General features: G+C 39.8%; 1 protein-coding gene across 1 annotated transcript in view; it reads left to right on the top strand.

Annotated features, from left to right (window-relative positions):
• Window positions 1-482: 482 nt before the first annotated feature.
• Window positions 483-18,101, top strand: part of GABRA4 (gamma-aminobutyric acid type A receptor subunit alpha4) — a 66,675-nt gene continuing 49,056 nt past the window's right edge. The window contains exons 1-4 of the mRNA XM_004268299.1: window positions 483-1,553; window positions 1,966-2,084; window positions 16,707-16,774; window positions 17,739-17,959. Of these exons, the coding sequence (XP_004268347.1) occupies window positions 1,468-1,553; window positions 1,966-2,084; window positions 16,707-16,774; window positions 17,739-17,959 (494 nt within the window). The 5' untranslated portion in view covers window positions 483-1,467. The remainder of the gene's footprint in view (window positions 1,554-1,965; window positions 2,085-16,706; window positions 16,775-17,738; window positions 17,960-18,101) is intronic.

Below are 18,101 nucleotides of genomic sequence, written 5' to 3' on the forward strand. Positions count from 1 at the left end.
CACTTCTGGCAATCAGAAAAGGCTTCGTCTTTGCAAGAAAAACTTTAACCAGGAGATTGAAACAAACAAACAAAGATAAACAAACAAAACCCCCATACTCCCTTCGTTTGATTGTTTCCATATCAAATCAGTCCACCAGTCATCAAACTTTGAACAAGCCGTCCAAGTCCTAAACAGAACATAATTATTGGTAGTGACTGTTCCAGGGACCTAACTTTACAGAAATTACTTAGGTCATTGATCCATCATATTTCCATATGCATCACTATTAAGGTGAAAGATACCTTTTCCCCTTGGAACCAATAATTAACATTTCTGAAAGTTCTATTGGAAGTGCTTATCTGTATCTTATCAATAAAACACTAAAGTTATGGTGCTTAGTGTTCCTTTGCAAGTCATTAGTGAACTGTGAGGCTTCCCTTCTGTTTTAATCTCTCTCTCTCTCCCTCCCCCCAGCCATCCTTTCCCCCTCCCTGAAGCATTCTGGAAGTCAAGTCAGCTCTGTTGTGAAAGAAAAAGAGCGTCAACTGTCTCAAGAAGTGAAAGTGATTTTGACCAGATGTCCCTTTTCTCCACCTCTTTTCTGCCCTCCAGAGAAAGGATGGAGCAACAAAGCAGAGGGCCTGTGCATGCCAGGCGGCTACGGGTATCATAAAGGAGTTTGGTATCTTTGCAGCACCAGCTTGGCAAAGGAGTTGACTACAGAATGAGGCTCAAGTCCACTTCCTAACAGTTTGGCGAGTCTGCCCAGTGAGTTGCAACCCCTTTTACCAGGAAGAATCTTCTTTCCTTTGGCGCCCCCCAACACCTGAAGGGGAGAGTCCCAGAGGTTGTGTCCATCCAGATTTGATCCCCTCTCCCTATCCTGGTCTCCCACTCCCCAGGCCCAGCAAGCCCTGCCATGTCGCCCTTTCTCCACCTCCAGCCTTGAAAATGGGTACAAACCGGTCCTCAAACAACCTAAAGAGAGAGGAGCTTCAGGGGTTCAATCCACATCCCAGCGGGAGGGAGAAGTGGAGGCTAAGCTTTGCTGTGGGCGGGGACACACCCGTGGTGGGGCGTTGCGAGCGCGAGGAGGGGCGGAAGCCCCGGTTCTGCTCCCCGGGGTTAAAGGTCGGAAAGTACTTGGCTCAGCCGTTCCGTGCCCGCGCCCCAGGGTTAACCCCGGCAGGTTCGGGGTGCGGGCACGAAAGGGTGTGAAGGAGATACACAGCTCTCCATACACTGGAGAGCTCGGCAAGGAAAGGAGGGGGCGAGGCAAGGCAGGAACCGCCTCCCCGGCCCGCGTGCACACACGCGCCCACCGCGGCTGGGGCTGGCTGAGCGCAGGCGAGTGTGAGCGCGGGCGAGTGTGAGCGCGAGTGTGCGCACAACCGCGGAGAGCCTCTGCCCTCGCCTCGCACCCTGCTCAGGGCATCTGGAGAGCCTGGAAACCTGAACAGGCTTAAAGTATGGCATGTTGCAAAGATGGTTTCTGCCAAGAAGGTACCCGCGATCGCGACGTCCTTCGGGGCCAGTTTCGCCCTCCTGCACTTCCTGTGCCTGGCGGCTTGGTGAGTTCCCCGAGGTACTGAGGGCCTGGGGAAGGTGGAGAAGGAGCCAGCTCTGGGTCCCCTCTGGCTGCCAGCCTCCCCCCCCCACCCCCCGCAAGGGCGAATTAGACCCTCTGGTCTCCGCTGTAAGGTCAGCGGCCCGGAGCCGGGCTTTGCTCTGACCACGTAGACGCCGAGAGCAGAAGGGGCGCGGGGTGCAAGAAGAGTGTGGATATTGGGGTCCGTGTGCGCGGGGTGCGCCTTTCCTGACCATTTCTTTCTGTCCCCCATCCCTCCGCCCTGCCTCCTTTAGTTTGGGGCAAGAGACTCTTTTCCTAGAAGATAAATCTGTTTCCACCTGTTCGCTGATCAATTCTTAAAATAACCCCATCCGCCCCTGTTTTTTTGTGTGTGTGTGTGTGTGCGTTTGCAGTTTAAACGAATCCCCAGGACAGAACCAAAAGGAGGAGAAATTATGCCCGGAAAATTTTACCCGCATCCTGGACAGTTTACTCGATGGTTATGACAACAGGCTGCGTCCTGGATTTGGGGGTATGAACGATTTCAAACGCGCACGTGTGTCCTGTCTGTCTCTCTCTGCGTCTGTCTGTCTGTCTGTGAGAATATCATGAGGTATGCGTCGCGTGCAAAAATGAAAAATCTCTCAATCTCTCTCAATCTCTCCCTCCGTCCCTCTTTCCCTTTCCCTCTCCCTCCCAATGTCTCTTTTCTCGCTCTCTCCCCTCTTTTGATGAGTCCTCTGACCAGAAACCCGCCCCCACCCGTACTTTCCCATCTCCCAGCCCCCTCAGAAGCTTGGCCTCTCCGGAACACCAATTACCTTCCGGGACCTGACTGCCGGGTGGGCGAGGTTGAAGGGGAAGTGTCCAAAATGGGAACTCGAGGCTCAGCTGCCCTGGTGCGCTGTGCCCCGAGAATGTACGCCCCCCTAACCTGGTCACTGCTCAGAGCAGGTTGCACTTGACACAGCTGATACGAAGTTCCCTGTCCTCCCACGTGGAATCAGTCCCTCTGCCAAAACCTCGACCCTGTTCTGCCTAGGACAGGAATCAGGGGCACAAGATGCCTGCTCTCCTAGAGAACCCAGTCCTTTCCTATTCTTTTCTACCTTGGGATGAAAGTTTACTTTATTTGCAGAGGTGGCATTTACTACCCTCCTAAGACTTTGGAGTCGGGTATTTCTGCTTTATTTCTTCCTTCAGTAAATGTGTATAAAGGGTCTAATAGAGGCACATCCATTAACAGCACTGTTGTTCTTTTCCATATTCATAATCCCTTTGCTTATGTAATGAGAATCTATGTGGCAAGCATTGTGCTAGGCACCAGGTTCACAGAAATCTCAAGATATTATTCTTAACCTCAAACACCGTCTCAGTCCAGTTCAGAGAGAGAACATGTGTCTTCACCCAAAGTGTTGGCCCATGGCTTCTGACCACCAAGTTCCTGTTCTTTCCAGTACTCTGAGCTAGTTACCCTCTTGGGAAATGCGTTGAATAAGACATAGGCTCTATCTTAAAGGATATAGATACTTTACTGTTTAACCCTCACAGCAGCCCCAAGAGAAAGCTATTACTATTCCTATTTTACAGAGGAAGAAATTGAGGCTTAGAAAGATAAGCGACTGGTCCAAGTTCACAGTTAATAAGTGGCGTGGGCAGGATGTGAACCCAGATCAGGCTGTGTATTTAAAAGACAAACCCATGAAGACTGGGATGCTATCAGATATTCTGTGATGAGTATCATAATATTAGAAGCACTGAAGCATTTCATTTAAGCTTCCTATGGAGGGTGTTTAAAAGATAAGAAGATGGGGAGTGTAGAAGGTAAAAGGAAGCAGCATGTTCCTGGGAAAGAGGACAGAATTAGACATTATTTCCAAGTTGTTTGGTCCCAGCCTAGAAAGAATTGTTGGAAATAAAAGAGAAGTGGATAGATTAGAGCTGGATGAGTCTTTAGAGTCTGTCTAGTCTTGTTCTCCTCATTTAACAAAGGAGAACACTGAAGATTCAAACAAGAAAGTGATTTATACAGGAAACATAGCATATTAATGATAGGCTGGAATCCGGTCTTCTGGAATCAGGAGCCATTTTTTTCCTGGATTTTATTGAGACGGTTACAGGGAGCCATTGAAGGTTTTACTTCAGGTTTTGCATGTTGACAGTGATAAAGATGGATGAGAAGGATGAAAGATTCTCTTGGTTCTTTTCACGTTGCCTCTCCAGGGGTAGGCTGCTCAGCACCGCATTTGGCTTCATGCAAATCTGAAAAGAGGCTTCCTTACAGAAGTGAATCATTTGTCAATGCACGATCTTTCATAAGTGATTAGGAAATTATCACTTTAGATTAAAAATAATTTTGTAGAGAAGGTTTCAGATGATGTGATGCCATTTAAGGCTATATTATATCAATAAAAGACAATTTATCTGCCCATAAAGTTTTTAAGCTTGACATTTCAAGTAAAGAAAAAAATGATGGAAGTATGCAATCACATGTAGTTTAAATATTCATTAGTGGATTGATGTCCCTGAACCTAAATTAAAGTGAAAAGTTATTGAAATCATATGGTTTTATTATTTAATGTTGAAAATTAAAATCATATCTATGCCGTTGGTTATAATGCAAGTTATAATTCAAAAAAGAAGAAGGGATCCATTGGAGTTGCATCTTTTTTACCAACTACCCTCTCCCATGATAATATATAGACAATAAAATGAATGAAATCAACCTATATAAGACATTGCTGGATTTTGGTTAGCTGCAGTACTGCTAAAATGTTTCAAGGGCAATATTAGTCATCTTATTTGTCTCTGCCAAGTGATCTTCATTGCCCACCTGGAGATCCTTTTATAGCTTTATGGGAAGGGGTTGAATTCACGTTACTTTAAGTGTTAGCAGTTGATTAATTATTAATAGCTTACCATGTAGCAGAGTTTTTGGGGTTGTTGCTCATAAATATTTGTGGTAAATGTAACTCATTTTTTAGAAGTGGGTCATTCTCTGTAAATACGTAGTATTCCAAATGTGACAGAGGAATAGTAATTCTCACCTGCAGAAAATGTGTAATCTGTTTACAAGATGTTATAAATGAGCACCACTGAAAATAATAAGAAAAATCATTGCTAGCAGAGACTCTTGGATGCCACAGGTATGATCCCTTCTTTGACATTTTATACTTTGTGGAAAGTTTGGCATTTTATAAATGAAATGAAAACAATTCAGATTTTGACCAGTGTGCTATAAATACAGATTTATTCCCTGGTTCCTTTAATCCTACTTCTGCTCTCTGTAAAGCATTTACTTTATATCTGTTTATACAACTTAGCAGTGTTCCATATAAAATAAAGCTAAAAGCAAAGATCTGAATTGAAATTGGAAGGTTTGTGATTGCTCAGTAGGCCAGGCAAGGGTTGAAATAGATTTGGAAATGAAATTATGTATTTTTAACTCAGCAGCACAGATTGCAATGGGGAAGTAAAAGGAACTGAAATGGTTCTTGCTTTTCATCCCTCCAAGATCTCCTTTCCCTTGTCTCCCACATTCTCCATTAGAGAAGGAAAGGGGAAAGGTGAGAAGGGAAGGAAGGAGGCAGAGTGAGAGAAACTAGATTGGGACATCTGAAGGGGTAGAGTTCTTCCAGCCGTTGACAAATCAGTCTGCTACCATCCAGAAGTAGCTTGCACCTGCTTAGAAGCAGCACACAGTAAACCATTCCACAAAGGAGCTAGAAAATCATCCCCTTGGCTCGTATCCACTTTCAACACTGTTACACACCGTCTTAAAAATGCATAGCTAAGGTACTAACCACCAGAAAATAGCTTAGGAAGCCAGCCCTTACCCACTTCCATTTATTGAAGGATTATACAACCTTTGGTGCCTGTCAGTCTTTTGAGGCAAATGATCTGGAATAATAAATGCTTCCAGATACATATAAACAGAGATGATTGCCTTAGATCATCTTCTACAATCTCTCTGAAATGGCAGTGGGGCACTAGGGTCAGTTTTGCAAGGTTGTTCTCCAACACAGTAGGACTTCAGATGAGTAGGGTTTTCTACAATTTTGAAAACATTTTCACATACAGTGTCTAATAAGATTATCACAACAAGGCAAAAAGATAAGCAGGGCAGGCATCATCCTTCTGTCAGAGAGGAGGCTGAGAAAAGTCGCAATGAATTACCCAATAACCCTGTAATTGACAAGTAATTGACAAGCAATTGACAAGGCCAGAACTCACTTCTCACTCTTTAAACCCTTAGGCAGCTGGTCTTCTGCTACAATCACAGGCAGCTGGTCTTCTGCTACAACCACTTGTAAGAGTTTTTTGCATCCTTCTGTTGAAAAAGAGTCAAATTTTCATTAACAGACCTTCTTGTTACTAAGTAGGTCATTAAAATAAGCAAAACTACATTTCCCCCAGAGGAGTGAAATGAGAACTTTTATTTTAAAGCTCTAATAACATTTTAAAATGGAAAAGCAAACACTGGGGGAGTGTATACACTTAGGTAAATTTGGAAGAATTTTCCCACAGAAATAAAAACTTCTTTGCAGTGTTTTCAGATGATCTATATCTCAACCTAAAAATTAAGTTGATGTGCCATGTGCTAGCTTTATTAATTGAACGTTGACAGAGAATATATTTTTTAAAGTATATAAATGAAATGAACACTTGAAATGCCCAGGGCAACAACTTCATTCTCTTCTGACTTGTCACATTCATTCATTCATTCATTCATTTGTTGAACTAATAGTGAGAGACTGTTATGTGCCATGAACAATGTTAAGTTGTGAAGATATAATTCTGAATCAGATACAGGCTAAGCAGTGTAGAGAGATAAAAATAACAAGGACACAAATAATAAAGTAAATAAAGACAATGCTATGGAACAATCCAATAGTATGCTAGAATAAATCGGGTGAGAGATCTATTTCAGATACAGTGGACAGGGAAGTCTTTTAAGCTAAGACCTAAAGGTGACAGACATGGAAAGAGTAAGCAAAAGTTGTTCTCAGGCAGCAAAAAAGCAAGTGCCAAGATCCTAGGGTAGATAATAAATTAGTGAGATTTAGACAGTGAAGGGTGTCCAGAAGGGTGTCCAGTGTGCCTGGAATCGAAAAGCAAGAGGAAGAATCTCACGGGACTAGCTTGGAGTTGTTAGCAGAGGCCAGATCATACAAAACCTTTGGTAAAGGAGTTTCCTTTTATGAACCTGGACATCACTGGAGATTTTTAGGTGGAGGGAATGACATGGTATGACTTAGATTGTAACATGATCCCTCTGGCTGCCACATAAGAAAAAGAAAGGCTTAGATATAAAAGTTGGAACAATATTAGAAGCAAGGAGACCAATGAAAAAACTTTTTTCCTTGGTTCTTTCCATTAAGTTAATGGTAGCTTGGAATAAGACGGTAGATGTAGCAAAGATGAATATAAACGGATAAAAGTGAGATATATTTTGAAGGTATAATTCAGCAAAGAATTGGTGATAGATTCCATATAGGTGGTAAAGGAAAGAGAGAAATCAAAAATGACTCGTGGATTTTTTTAAGAAAATGGACAGAGAATAGTGTCATTTGAATTGGAGAGGATTGGAGGAGGAACAGTAATGGGAGGGAGGGTGAAATCAAGACATCCCTGGATATGTTAATCTTAGGATACATGTGTGGCATCCTAGTGATTGTACTTGTCTGGATATCAGAGGAGAGTTTTGTCTGGGATCATCAGTTTGTAATGCTGTGAGAATAGATGTCTAGAGAAGAGTATAGAGAGAGCAGAGAAAAGAGCCCACAGCCAAGCCTCAAGGAACATTGACAACTGAAATAAGGGCAGAAAACGTAGAGTTGTCAAAGGAGAATGAAAAGGAGTAGGCTGTGACATATGTGGGCACTAGGAGAGTGTGAGTTACAGTCAAGAGAATGGAATATCTTAGGAAGGAGGTATGAGACACCTCTCAAGTTCTTCTAAGATATTAAGTAAGATAAGAGCTGGCCACACGGAGATATTTCATTTTATTCACTTTCATCAAAAATTCATTGATCATATAATATACGCCAGGCACTGTTCTAGGATGGCACTGGGGATTCACTGGTGGACAAAGGAGATGCTGTTTTCTGCCCTCCTGAGCTGATACTCTAGTGAAAGAGACAGAAAAGGAGAACAGAAATAAGCCAAATATAGAGTATGTCAGATGTTGATAACTCCTATCGAGTAATACAAAGCTGGGGAGGAGGTTGCAATTTTAACTAGAGTAGTTAGGAGGGAGAGACTTGAATGAAGTGATATTTGGTTTTTTTTAAAATTTATTTATTTATTTTTGGCTGCTTTGGGTTTTCGTTGGGGCGTGCAGGGTTTCTCTAGTTGCAGGGGCTAGTAGCAGGGGCTACTCTGTTGTGGTGCGTGGGCTTCTCATTGCAGTGGCTTCTCTTGTTGTGGAGCACAGGCTCTAGGTGCGTGGGCTTCAGTAGTTGTGGCATGCGGGCTTAGTGGTTGTGGTTTGTGGGCTCTAGAGTGCAGGCTCAGCAGTTGTGGCGCACGGGCCTAGTTGCTCCGTGGCATGTGGGCTCTTCCTGGACCAGGGCTCAAACCCGTGTACCCTTCATTGGCAGGCGGATTCTTAACCAGGGAAGTCCCTGAAGTGATATTTGAACTATGATTCAAAGTAGGTAAGAGCATAAGCTGCATTTGGGTGGGGTCTTCTGGTTAGAAGTAACTCTACGTGCAGACATGGTAAGCATGGAATTGTCACTGCAGTGAAGGTAACAGGGCTGAGGAGTAAGAAGGGGTCAGTGTGATAGAAGGATGAGGTAGTATAAAGCTTTGCAGGCTGGTGAGAACTTTGCTTTTACTCTGAATCATATCAGAAGTGAATGGAGGGATTCCATTAGGGGCGAGACCTGAACTGGTTAATTTTCAAAGGCTCACCCTTGGTTGCTGGATTGGGAACAGTGAGTCAGGGTCAAGGGCAACTGCAGAAAGGATTTTAGGATCAACCAGGCAAAAGATGATGGACATTTTGACCAAGTTGGTGGCAGAGAAGTTTGTAAAATTGTAAGAAATGGTTGGCTTCTGGCTATTTTTCAAAGTTCTAGTCTACTGGTGACAGCTAGAATATGGGATGTGAGAAAAAGGGAGGTGTCAGGTGTCACTCCAGAATTTGGGACTTGAACATCTAGAAAAATGGAGCTGCCAAGACTGTGGCAGAAGCAGCTTAGGGATGTGGCTGAACAATTTGTATGTGAATATGTTACGTTTGAGCTGCTCATTAGATGTAAAGTGAAGATAGGCTTGGAATTCAGGGATACTGGGTATGTCAATAATGTATGGTATTTCAAGCCATAAAACTAAAGAGATCACCAAGGAATTAATGGTGATAGGGAAAAGGTACAAATACTGAGCTCCGAAGTCCCCAGTGTTAAGAGGTGGGGAAAGAGGTGGAGGAATCTCTGTCCCAGGAAGACTGAAAAGTAGTGACCTTTGAGGTAGGAGGAAAACCTCAAAGAGAATGTACATACCAGATGTTAAATAAAGAAAGAAAACAGTATTTCAGTGTGGAGCACTGACTGGTCGATTATGTCTAATGCTCCTGGCAGACAAAGAAAGATAAGAACATAAAATGGACCACCAGATTTAGCAATATCTACATTTTCAGTGAGTTTGACAAGGGTAGCTTTGGTGGCATGATGAAGGTGAAAGTCTGATTGTGTGGGTTCCAGAAAGAATGGGAGCAGTTTCTTTCTAGACATTCGTACAGTGGAGCAGAGAAATGGGCTGGTAAATGGAAGGAGAAAGTAGCATGAAGAGAGCTTTTTTAAAAATGAGAGAAATAAGATTTTTTTAAAGGTTTGTGGGAAAAGTGCTGTAGATAGGGAAAAACTGGTGATATTGACAAAAGGAATTTTAGTGGATCCTGAGCATGAAAGCTAGATTATAATAGATGATGGAGTGAATAGAAAGGGGAGAATTCCAGGCACTAGGCATAGGTATTTTTCTCCCCCAGAAGTTGAAATACGAAAGAGAAGAGAAAGAGGGAAGGTTGCCTTTTTTAAAGCTGTTTGTGTACCACTGGAAATAGACAAGTAGAGAATAATATTAGAGTGGAGGGAGGGGATAACTGAAAGAAAGATGCCTGTGTGACAAGAAGAGACTGTAGAATCCAGAACACAAATTTACTTTCTTATGCTCTTAGTTTAAGAAAAAAAGATGTACTGGTGCTAATATATATTTACAGGTTCTTTAGGGCAAGAATATGCAAAATGCATTTGTTGTTTCCTAAAATAAGCACTAAAAATCTAGATATAGGTTATCCATAACTTAGTGAACATTTAGATGATATTTCACTGGGATGTTAGCTTTCTTTTAGATGAAAAAAATACATCAACTTGCATTTCGTATATCATTAAACAAATGGCTGCTTTATTGTCTAGGCCATTTTTATGTATTTATTTTAAAAAAGCTTCTGCTGCACAGAACTGGATTCTGAATTAATAATCCATGGTTCATGACACACTCCCATGATTGGTTCCCATATCTGTGGACCTTCTTTTTATCTATCCATCTATTCATTTATTTACTCTAATAAAATAGAACCCACTTAAATAATTAAACCTTGACAACTTATTCTGCTATATGGTCTCCCTCATCCTATTTGCCTGTCTTCCCCACTCAAAGTAACCACCATTCTGAGTCCTTTTTAAATTATTGCATAGCATGGGACTTCCCTGGAGGTCCAGTGGTTAAGACTTCGCCGTCCAATGCAGGGGGTGCGGGTTCGATCCCTGGTTGGGGAGCTAAGATCCCACATGCCTCATGGCCAAAAAACCAAAACATAAAACAGAAGCAATATTGTAACAAATTCAATGAAGACTTTAAAAATGGTCCACATCAAAAAAAAACTTAAAAAAAAATAAATTATTGCATAGCTTTATTTGAATATCATTTTAGCTCAACTTTACTCTTTAATAAATTGAAATTTTAAAAATTTAATTGTTTTGAACATGCTATTTACAATCTTTGGTTGCTTTTCTCACTTAATTGTGTATTCCTAAGACGCATTCTTATTGTTGTGTATTGCTATAGATCATTCATTTTGACTGCTGTGTGATACACTCATTGCACAGGAACCAGCTGATTCATCTGCTCTGTTGGCAATAGGCATTTTGCTTGTTTCCAGGATTGTGTTGCTGTGAATATTCTGGCCCAAATTTCCTGCTGTAAATGTGCAAGAGTTTCTTTTGCATATATATCCAAGAATGGATTTTTCTGGATCTTAGTGTAAGTGGGAGTTCAACTTGATGAGATAATGCCAAACTGTTTTCTGTGGTAGTTTTACAAATTCAAACTCCCATTTACAGTGAATATGAGATTCAGGATCCACAAACCCTTGAACACTTTGGAAAAGAATATATATATGTGTATACATACATATATATGTGTGTGTGTATATATAATATATATGTATATATACACACACATATATATGTATATATAAATATATATGTATATGTATATACTTGAAATGGTATTTTAATGTGAAATGATTTGTATTTTTCTGATTTCTAATGTGGTTGAACATCTTTTCAAATCTTTGTTGCCTACAAGAATTTTCCTTCTGTGAATTGCATTTTCATCTTTTGCTCACATTTTATTGTTGTTTTTAGTACTTTATTTATTCATTTATTTGATGCCTTTAATATTTAAAAAGTAGAGCTGGATTGATAGGATCATACCATAAAGGAAGCACTAATCTTTAAGGTCATCTAAATAAAGCTCTGTAGTTATTTGCTTTCTCAACAATATCAATAGACATCTGTTCCTTGTTTAATATGCAGTAACGCTAGTTTTTCTATATTTTGTAAGTGACAAAGAGCATTAGAGCCTTATTTAAATATTTCACTAAGATTCCTTGCTGTTGTTGTACCTTTTAAGTACTTTAAGTCTCTTGATTTGGGAATACACATTAATAGCGTTTTGTAAGACGTAGCTGGATGCATGGATTTAGGTGGCTGAAAACCCAGAAATCTTTCCTCAAGCACGTGGCTGGGGAGGCAATGTGGAGAGCAGGGAATGAGTCGTTTCAGCATCTGCAGAAGTGTTTAAGTCTCTTTCCTGGGTGTGATAGCAAATTGGATCCTATTACTGGAGAAGAAATTAAAAAGTGATATTTTTGTCCAGGTCTCTACAGCTGAAGTAAACAGTGGGAAATTTTCTGAAATGTTAATTGCCTTCCCACTTTTCAAGCAAATAATAAAGTTATTAGATTCATTAATAAGATGGGAGTATTCCTCTGAATTTGATCCTGGTGGTGTTGGCTCCTTCTTTCAAAGACTGTTGAAGATCCCTTTGCCTTAGGAACTGTCCATTATATTTGGGGGATTAAAAACTATTTCCCTATTAGCAAAGTAGTAAGGCTTTAAAATAAAAGATGTCTTTTATGTTACACAAATGCATAGAAAATTATGAGAAGTCCTTCCAAGCTGAAAATTATCTGGTTTCTATGTAATTATGCTCTTAGGAGGGTTGATTTGAACATCCTAAACAGCAGTGTTAGAGGAAGCGTCTCTAAGAATTATTCTTAATTGCATAGCGACCGTGATTCATTGAAAACTGATTTATTGGAAACCTATTACATGTAAGGCCTGGGATTTGTTCAGGGAAAGGATATAAATATAAATAAAACACGAATTCTACTTTAATCAGGAAATATTTTTAGCTTAACTGATGTAACAAATGAATTCCAGTACTTTTTCCTTTGGGGAGATTTTAAAATCACTGCTGGAATGATATTAGGAACACAATCAAATACATAGTTTTCACTACCTAGTATGTGTAAAGCACTATACTCATTTGGGATTTCCAAGAGGATTAAGATTGGTCTTTGCTGTTAAGGAGAGAAAGACTCAAGCAGGCCATAATAATAAGAGCAATGCATAGGAAGAGCTGCAGTAGTAATGTAGTTCAGAAACTACTCATGAAACAAAATGGGAGAGGTAGGTATGGCATGGTATGTACTAGATAGAAAATTATATGTAAGTAATTAATGGTTGATTTATTATTTAATGATATAATTAGCATTGTTAAATCTAGAACATACTTTGTAGATCAATCCAGGGGCTTATAATTCTGGCTCTGGAATATAATATTTAACCTCTGTGAGCTCAGTTTCCATGTCCCTAAAATTCTCATGAAATATCATCCCTGGAGGGTGTTGTGAGGATTGAATGAAATAGCATATAGGAAGAGCCTAGTATCCTGCTTGGCACATAGTAGGCTTTAAATAAATAGTAATAGTATCTCTGCTTATTGTTCTTTGGGAAGAACCCCATTTCTTGAGAGCAGGGCCACACATACATGCCCCTTGATCGGTCCACTCTCCATCCCGACTGCCACATCCTTAGTCCAGGACACCGTCATCTCTCACCTGGCCTGGTACAGCAGCCTCTTAGAAAAGCCTTCTTCTACTCTTGCCTCCCTATAATTCGCTGTCCATACAACTGCCAGAGTGATTCAGATCATATATTTAGATCATATATTTTCCTTACATCACACCTTTGATGGTCTCCCAATGATTACGGGATACAAGTCAAACTTCTTACCACAGCCTATAAACAGAGGCAGAGCTGGACTGCGTATCAGAGGGAGAACACTTGGGGAAAGAACACAGGACAGATGATTAACCTCTGGGTTCATTTGCTTCAGCTGCCGTAACAAAGCACCACAGACTGTGGCTTAAATAACAGCAAGTTTATTTTTTCACAATTCCGGAGGCTAGAAGTCCAAGATCAAGATGTCAGCAGGGTTGGTTTCTTGTAAGCTCTCTCTTCTCGGCTTGTAGATGGCCATCTTCCCTCTGTGTCTTCACATGGTTTTTCTTCTGTATGTTTCTGTGTCCTAATCTCCTCTTCATATAAGGGCACCAGTCTTATTACATTAGGGCCCATCCTAGTGACCTCATTTTAAGTTTATTCCCCTTGTAAGGACCGTATCTCAAAATATGATCTCATTCTGATGTACTAGGTGCTACTTCAACATATGAGTTTAGGAGGAACAAAATTCAGCCCTTAACAACCTCTCTCATGAAGATTTATACAAGTTTAAAACAGTGACAATAACATATATGATAAATATGTTGCTTAAAACATACCACTTTCAGAATATGGCCAGAGAAGTAGGTCCGAGCCTTTCGCCTTGAAGTTCTCCTCACCTGAAATGCGTTCTCTCAGCTCTTCCAAAGTCTCGTGGTCATCATCCAGATCTCAGTTTAAAAGTCACTGCTTGGAAGATTGGCTAAATAATCTAGAGTGGCTTTCCCAGACTCTCACTCTGTTACTGGCCTCTTTTGTTTCTCTTATGAATGACAGCATTCTTCCATTTACTTCATTTCTTTATTATTTATACTTTCACTCCCCCAGTAGCATGTTAACTCCCTGAGGCAAGGAACTTGAGAGTCTGGTTTACCATTGTATCACCAGGGCCTAGCATGGAACCTGGCATACAGCAGGTGGTCACTCAATAAATGTTGACTGAATGGGTGTCCGAATGAAATTCCTCTACCAATTATACGTTTTTAGGATCTCATTCAATCTCAGAGACCTTTGTGATCTTATAAAGCAAATACTAAATAATGTCACAAATACCAAGCAGTTTTCAAGAATCATTGAAAAAGTAGTATGTTATGTAAGAATTTGAAAAGATTCATTATTATCATGGAATCATTATAACCTTAAGGATTAGCATAAACCCACACACCTTAAAATAAATGTATAAGGAAAAATATGATTGGCCTAAATCCTCCCTCTCCTACCCTTCCCCCACTTCACTAGAACACCTATGGTATTAATATTTTACAGGACATGGTTTGGTAAATAAATACTGTTCTAGAAAACAGATAAATGCTTTCTGTGAACTGAAGTGAACAGCATCACCTAGGAACTTGTTAGAAATGCGAATTGTCAGGCCCCACCTTAGACCTCATCTAACAGCAAGTCTGGGGTGGAGTCCAGCAATCTGTACTTTAACAAACCTACCAGGTGACTCTGATCCAGTTAAAGTTTAAGAACCAGTATCCTAAATTGATCTTCAAAGTAACTGGATTTCTCAAGATTCTCATCAAACAGTCCTGTTGTCAGGACCTACTCAACCTTATTTGTTCTGAGTAACTTCTCTCTCCTTGTCCTGACTTGCACTGAAGTAGTGTTTTTAACACTTTAGCAGTTGTCCTTAAGAAACAAGCAGAGTGATTTTTCCCACTTTTGAATCTTTTTGAATGAAATCTCCATCTACTAGGGTTCAACACACATTACTTGCTTCCTGGATTACCTAGCTCTTCCTGAAACACTTTGGCTTTACTATCATATTTTTGTTGTTGTTTTCAATTTCTCATTCAAATAAAAATTCACTTAACTTCTCACACTTATTCTCTCTGTTTTCCAAAGGTGTTATTTTTTAAAAATGAAAACTCATGGCAGATCAGCCTGATCTCTACTTTTTCTCTCACTATACTTCCAAAGGATATATTTTTCGTAGGATACTTATTCAAAAAACGAATTTTCTTTCTCCTTCAAACTATTTTTCTTTCTGTGGTTCAATCTTCACCATATAGAGGGAGAGATATTCTCATTTGTTTTATGAGGGTAATTTTAGACCTAGGGCATTAAGCTATCCCAATTGTTCTTTGTCTTTTTTGGCGTTAAGTCCGATTGCCCAACCATTATTCAAGGGAAATAGTCCATCTTGATAGCAGATGTTAGTCTTTCCAGTATGGAATAGGTAGCCCCTGGACATACAGTGTTGTAAACCATCATTTAAGAAATCAGGGCTTCCCTGGTGGTGCAGTGCTCGAGAGTCCGCCTGCCGATGCAGGGGACACAGGTTCCTGCCCCGGTCCGGGAAGATCCCACATGCCGCGGAGCGGCTGGGCCCGTGAGCCATGGCCGCTGAGCCTGCGCGTCCGGAGCCTGTGCTCCGCAACGAGAGAGGCCACAACAGTGAGAGGCCCGCGTACCGCAAAAAAAAAAAAAAAAAAAGAAATGATGTTCAAGATTGCAACAATTTTAAATTTTTATTAGTAATTAAAATTGATATGTATAATAACAATTGCTACCATTATTGAGCACATTATGTTCTGGAGACTGGGACAGGTGATTTACATGTATTATTTCAATTAATAGTCATTAAAACCTTTACCTCTGATGATACGTGACTTGACCAAGATCATACAATTAGAAAGTGTTAGAGCCAAAATTGAACTCCAGAATTTCTGATTTTAAGCATCATGCTAAACCCAGATTGCAGCGACTTTCCTTTGTCTAAAATCTGTGTCAGCCCATTGTCATGATGCTCCCACGTTTCCCTTCTGCCAGACACACCCATATACTTGTTCCTGAACCAGTTTTATTTAGACGTAGGAAAGAATCTCAGTAGTGGCCATTATTGGAAGAAAAGAGAAACTAATACCTGTTAAGCACTTTCATGAGAGAGTAACTGTGTTCAGGGTCTCATAGGAGCAGTTTCATTTGATCTCCGTCAACAGTCTTGCCTGATAGTTATGGTTGCTGCTGTTGAGGAGTTAAGTAACTTGCCCCAAATCACACAACAAGTAGGTGGTAGAGCATAAATAGGTCTAACTTTTAGGAGAGCTTGACTTTGGTCCTAATTACCAGTGGATGGTTTACCCATCAAAGGTGACATGACTCATTTTTGTGTTTAAGTTTTTACCAATATCCTTAACTTGCCAAAGATGCATTCCTTACAGCCATTATGGTTTTTCTCCTCCTCAATCTTGTGGTTAAGTTCCCTCTTTTTAACAGCTCACTTCTTTACTAAAGGCCAATCAGATGATGGACTAAAAAAAAATCACAAAGGCTAAAAGCTTTTGTTCCCTGCACTGCATGTTGTAGCAGTGCCCAGGGGTGAGGTATCTTGAAGAAATAAGGTTCCTGGTAAGTAATTGGGGTTTCTTTTTGACCGTAAGTAAACATTGCTTTCTGGTTTTGTTGTTCTTTTGTCTTCATTTTTTGTAGAGCTGCATTGTCTCATTGAAAATTTAAGATGCTCATGAAAACATGATATATAACCTGTCTTTACTTTTTAATTATCAAACCCACCTTGCCTATAAGATTGGTAATTATTTTTTCACACTTATTTACTTCATACTTACTAGGTCCTGTTACAGAAGTGAAAACTGACATATATGTCACTAGCTTTGGACCTGTTTCTGATGTTGAAATGGTAGGTATTTGGGAAATTAAATGTACTTTTTGAGGTTTGAAAAAAACATGCAGAAAAGAGGGCAATTAGCATTTATTTTGTAATCGATCACACAGAGCTAGAAAGTCAAAGAACAGCCTAAAAAGTTTACAAAAGTAAGACGTGGAACTTGCATTTCAGCTCTAACATTTGAGTATTTTTTGGTTTGGAATCACTCTCAACACAGAAAAGAACGTTCTATTACTAGTCCTCATAGTACAACATGTATGTAATATTTTTTTCCCTTAGAAAATTATTGAAGAGGAGAAAATTAGAGAGTGTAATTAGTTTTGGTATGAAACTATATTGTAATCCTAACTGCATTTAGAATTCCTTGTTGGTCCAATTGCTCACTACCCCTCCCCCCACTTCCATCTCTGAGGCATAAAGAGCTTAGACTATCAAGCACTGGTCAAGATAAATTTGTCCCTTCAGTTCTGTTCTCTAATATTAAAGATTTTCAGTTTCCAGGTCAAAGAAACTACTTTACTTTTCTCCTTGACTCTAGGCAAATGTTAATAAATTCTGTGGTCATAAAATTTCTCTTACATATTTTACTTTGCCTTAAAGAGGTCCCTACAATTTTATGATGAATTATGCAGTGATATTTGTTACACATTAATTTTGCCACTTGATTTAAAACAAAGTACAACCGTAATTACCTGGTGCTGGTGGTTTTATTAAATTATAGTAGTTATTCTTGAATGATTAATATGTATGATTATCTAACAAATGTAGAAGATTAAGGTATAAAGATGGACATAACATGCTTTAATTGCTGACACTCTTTTTTGCTCCACTGATTTTTAAAAAAAATGTTGCTCCTATTTGTTTTTATTTGGGGTAGTCTTTTTGGAGTGGGAAAGAGGCTAGAATTTAATACATTTTTCTGCATATTTATGTGTAGTCATCTGTGATTGAATATGTCACAAACTAATTTCCCTAGGAATACACAATGGATGTGTTCTTCAGACAGACATGGATTGACAAAAGACTAAAATATGATGGCCCCATTGAAATTCTGAGATTGAACAATATGATGGTAACAAAAGTATGGACTCCTGATACTTTCTTCAGGAATGGAAAGAAATCTGTCTCACATAATATGACAGCTCCAAATAAGCTTTTTAGAATTATGAGAAATGGCACTATTTTATACACAATGAGGTAGTCATTTTTCTTTTTTGCTTTTTATCATTTTAACTCTCTTTTTTCCTTTCTTCCCTTCCTTCCTTCCTGTCTTTCTTTTTTTCCTTCCTTCCTGCTTCCTCATTGAGGGATCTTTAAATTACTTTTAAAGAAAGTGTTG

This window comes from Orcinus orca, chromosome 4 (assembly GCF_937001465.1).
Source record: "Orcinus orca chromosome 4, mOrcOrc1.1, whole genome shotgun sequence".
Classification (NCBI taxonomy): Eukaryota; Metazoa; Chordata; class Mammalia; order Artiodactyla; family Delphinidae; genus Orcinus; species Orcinus orca.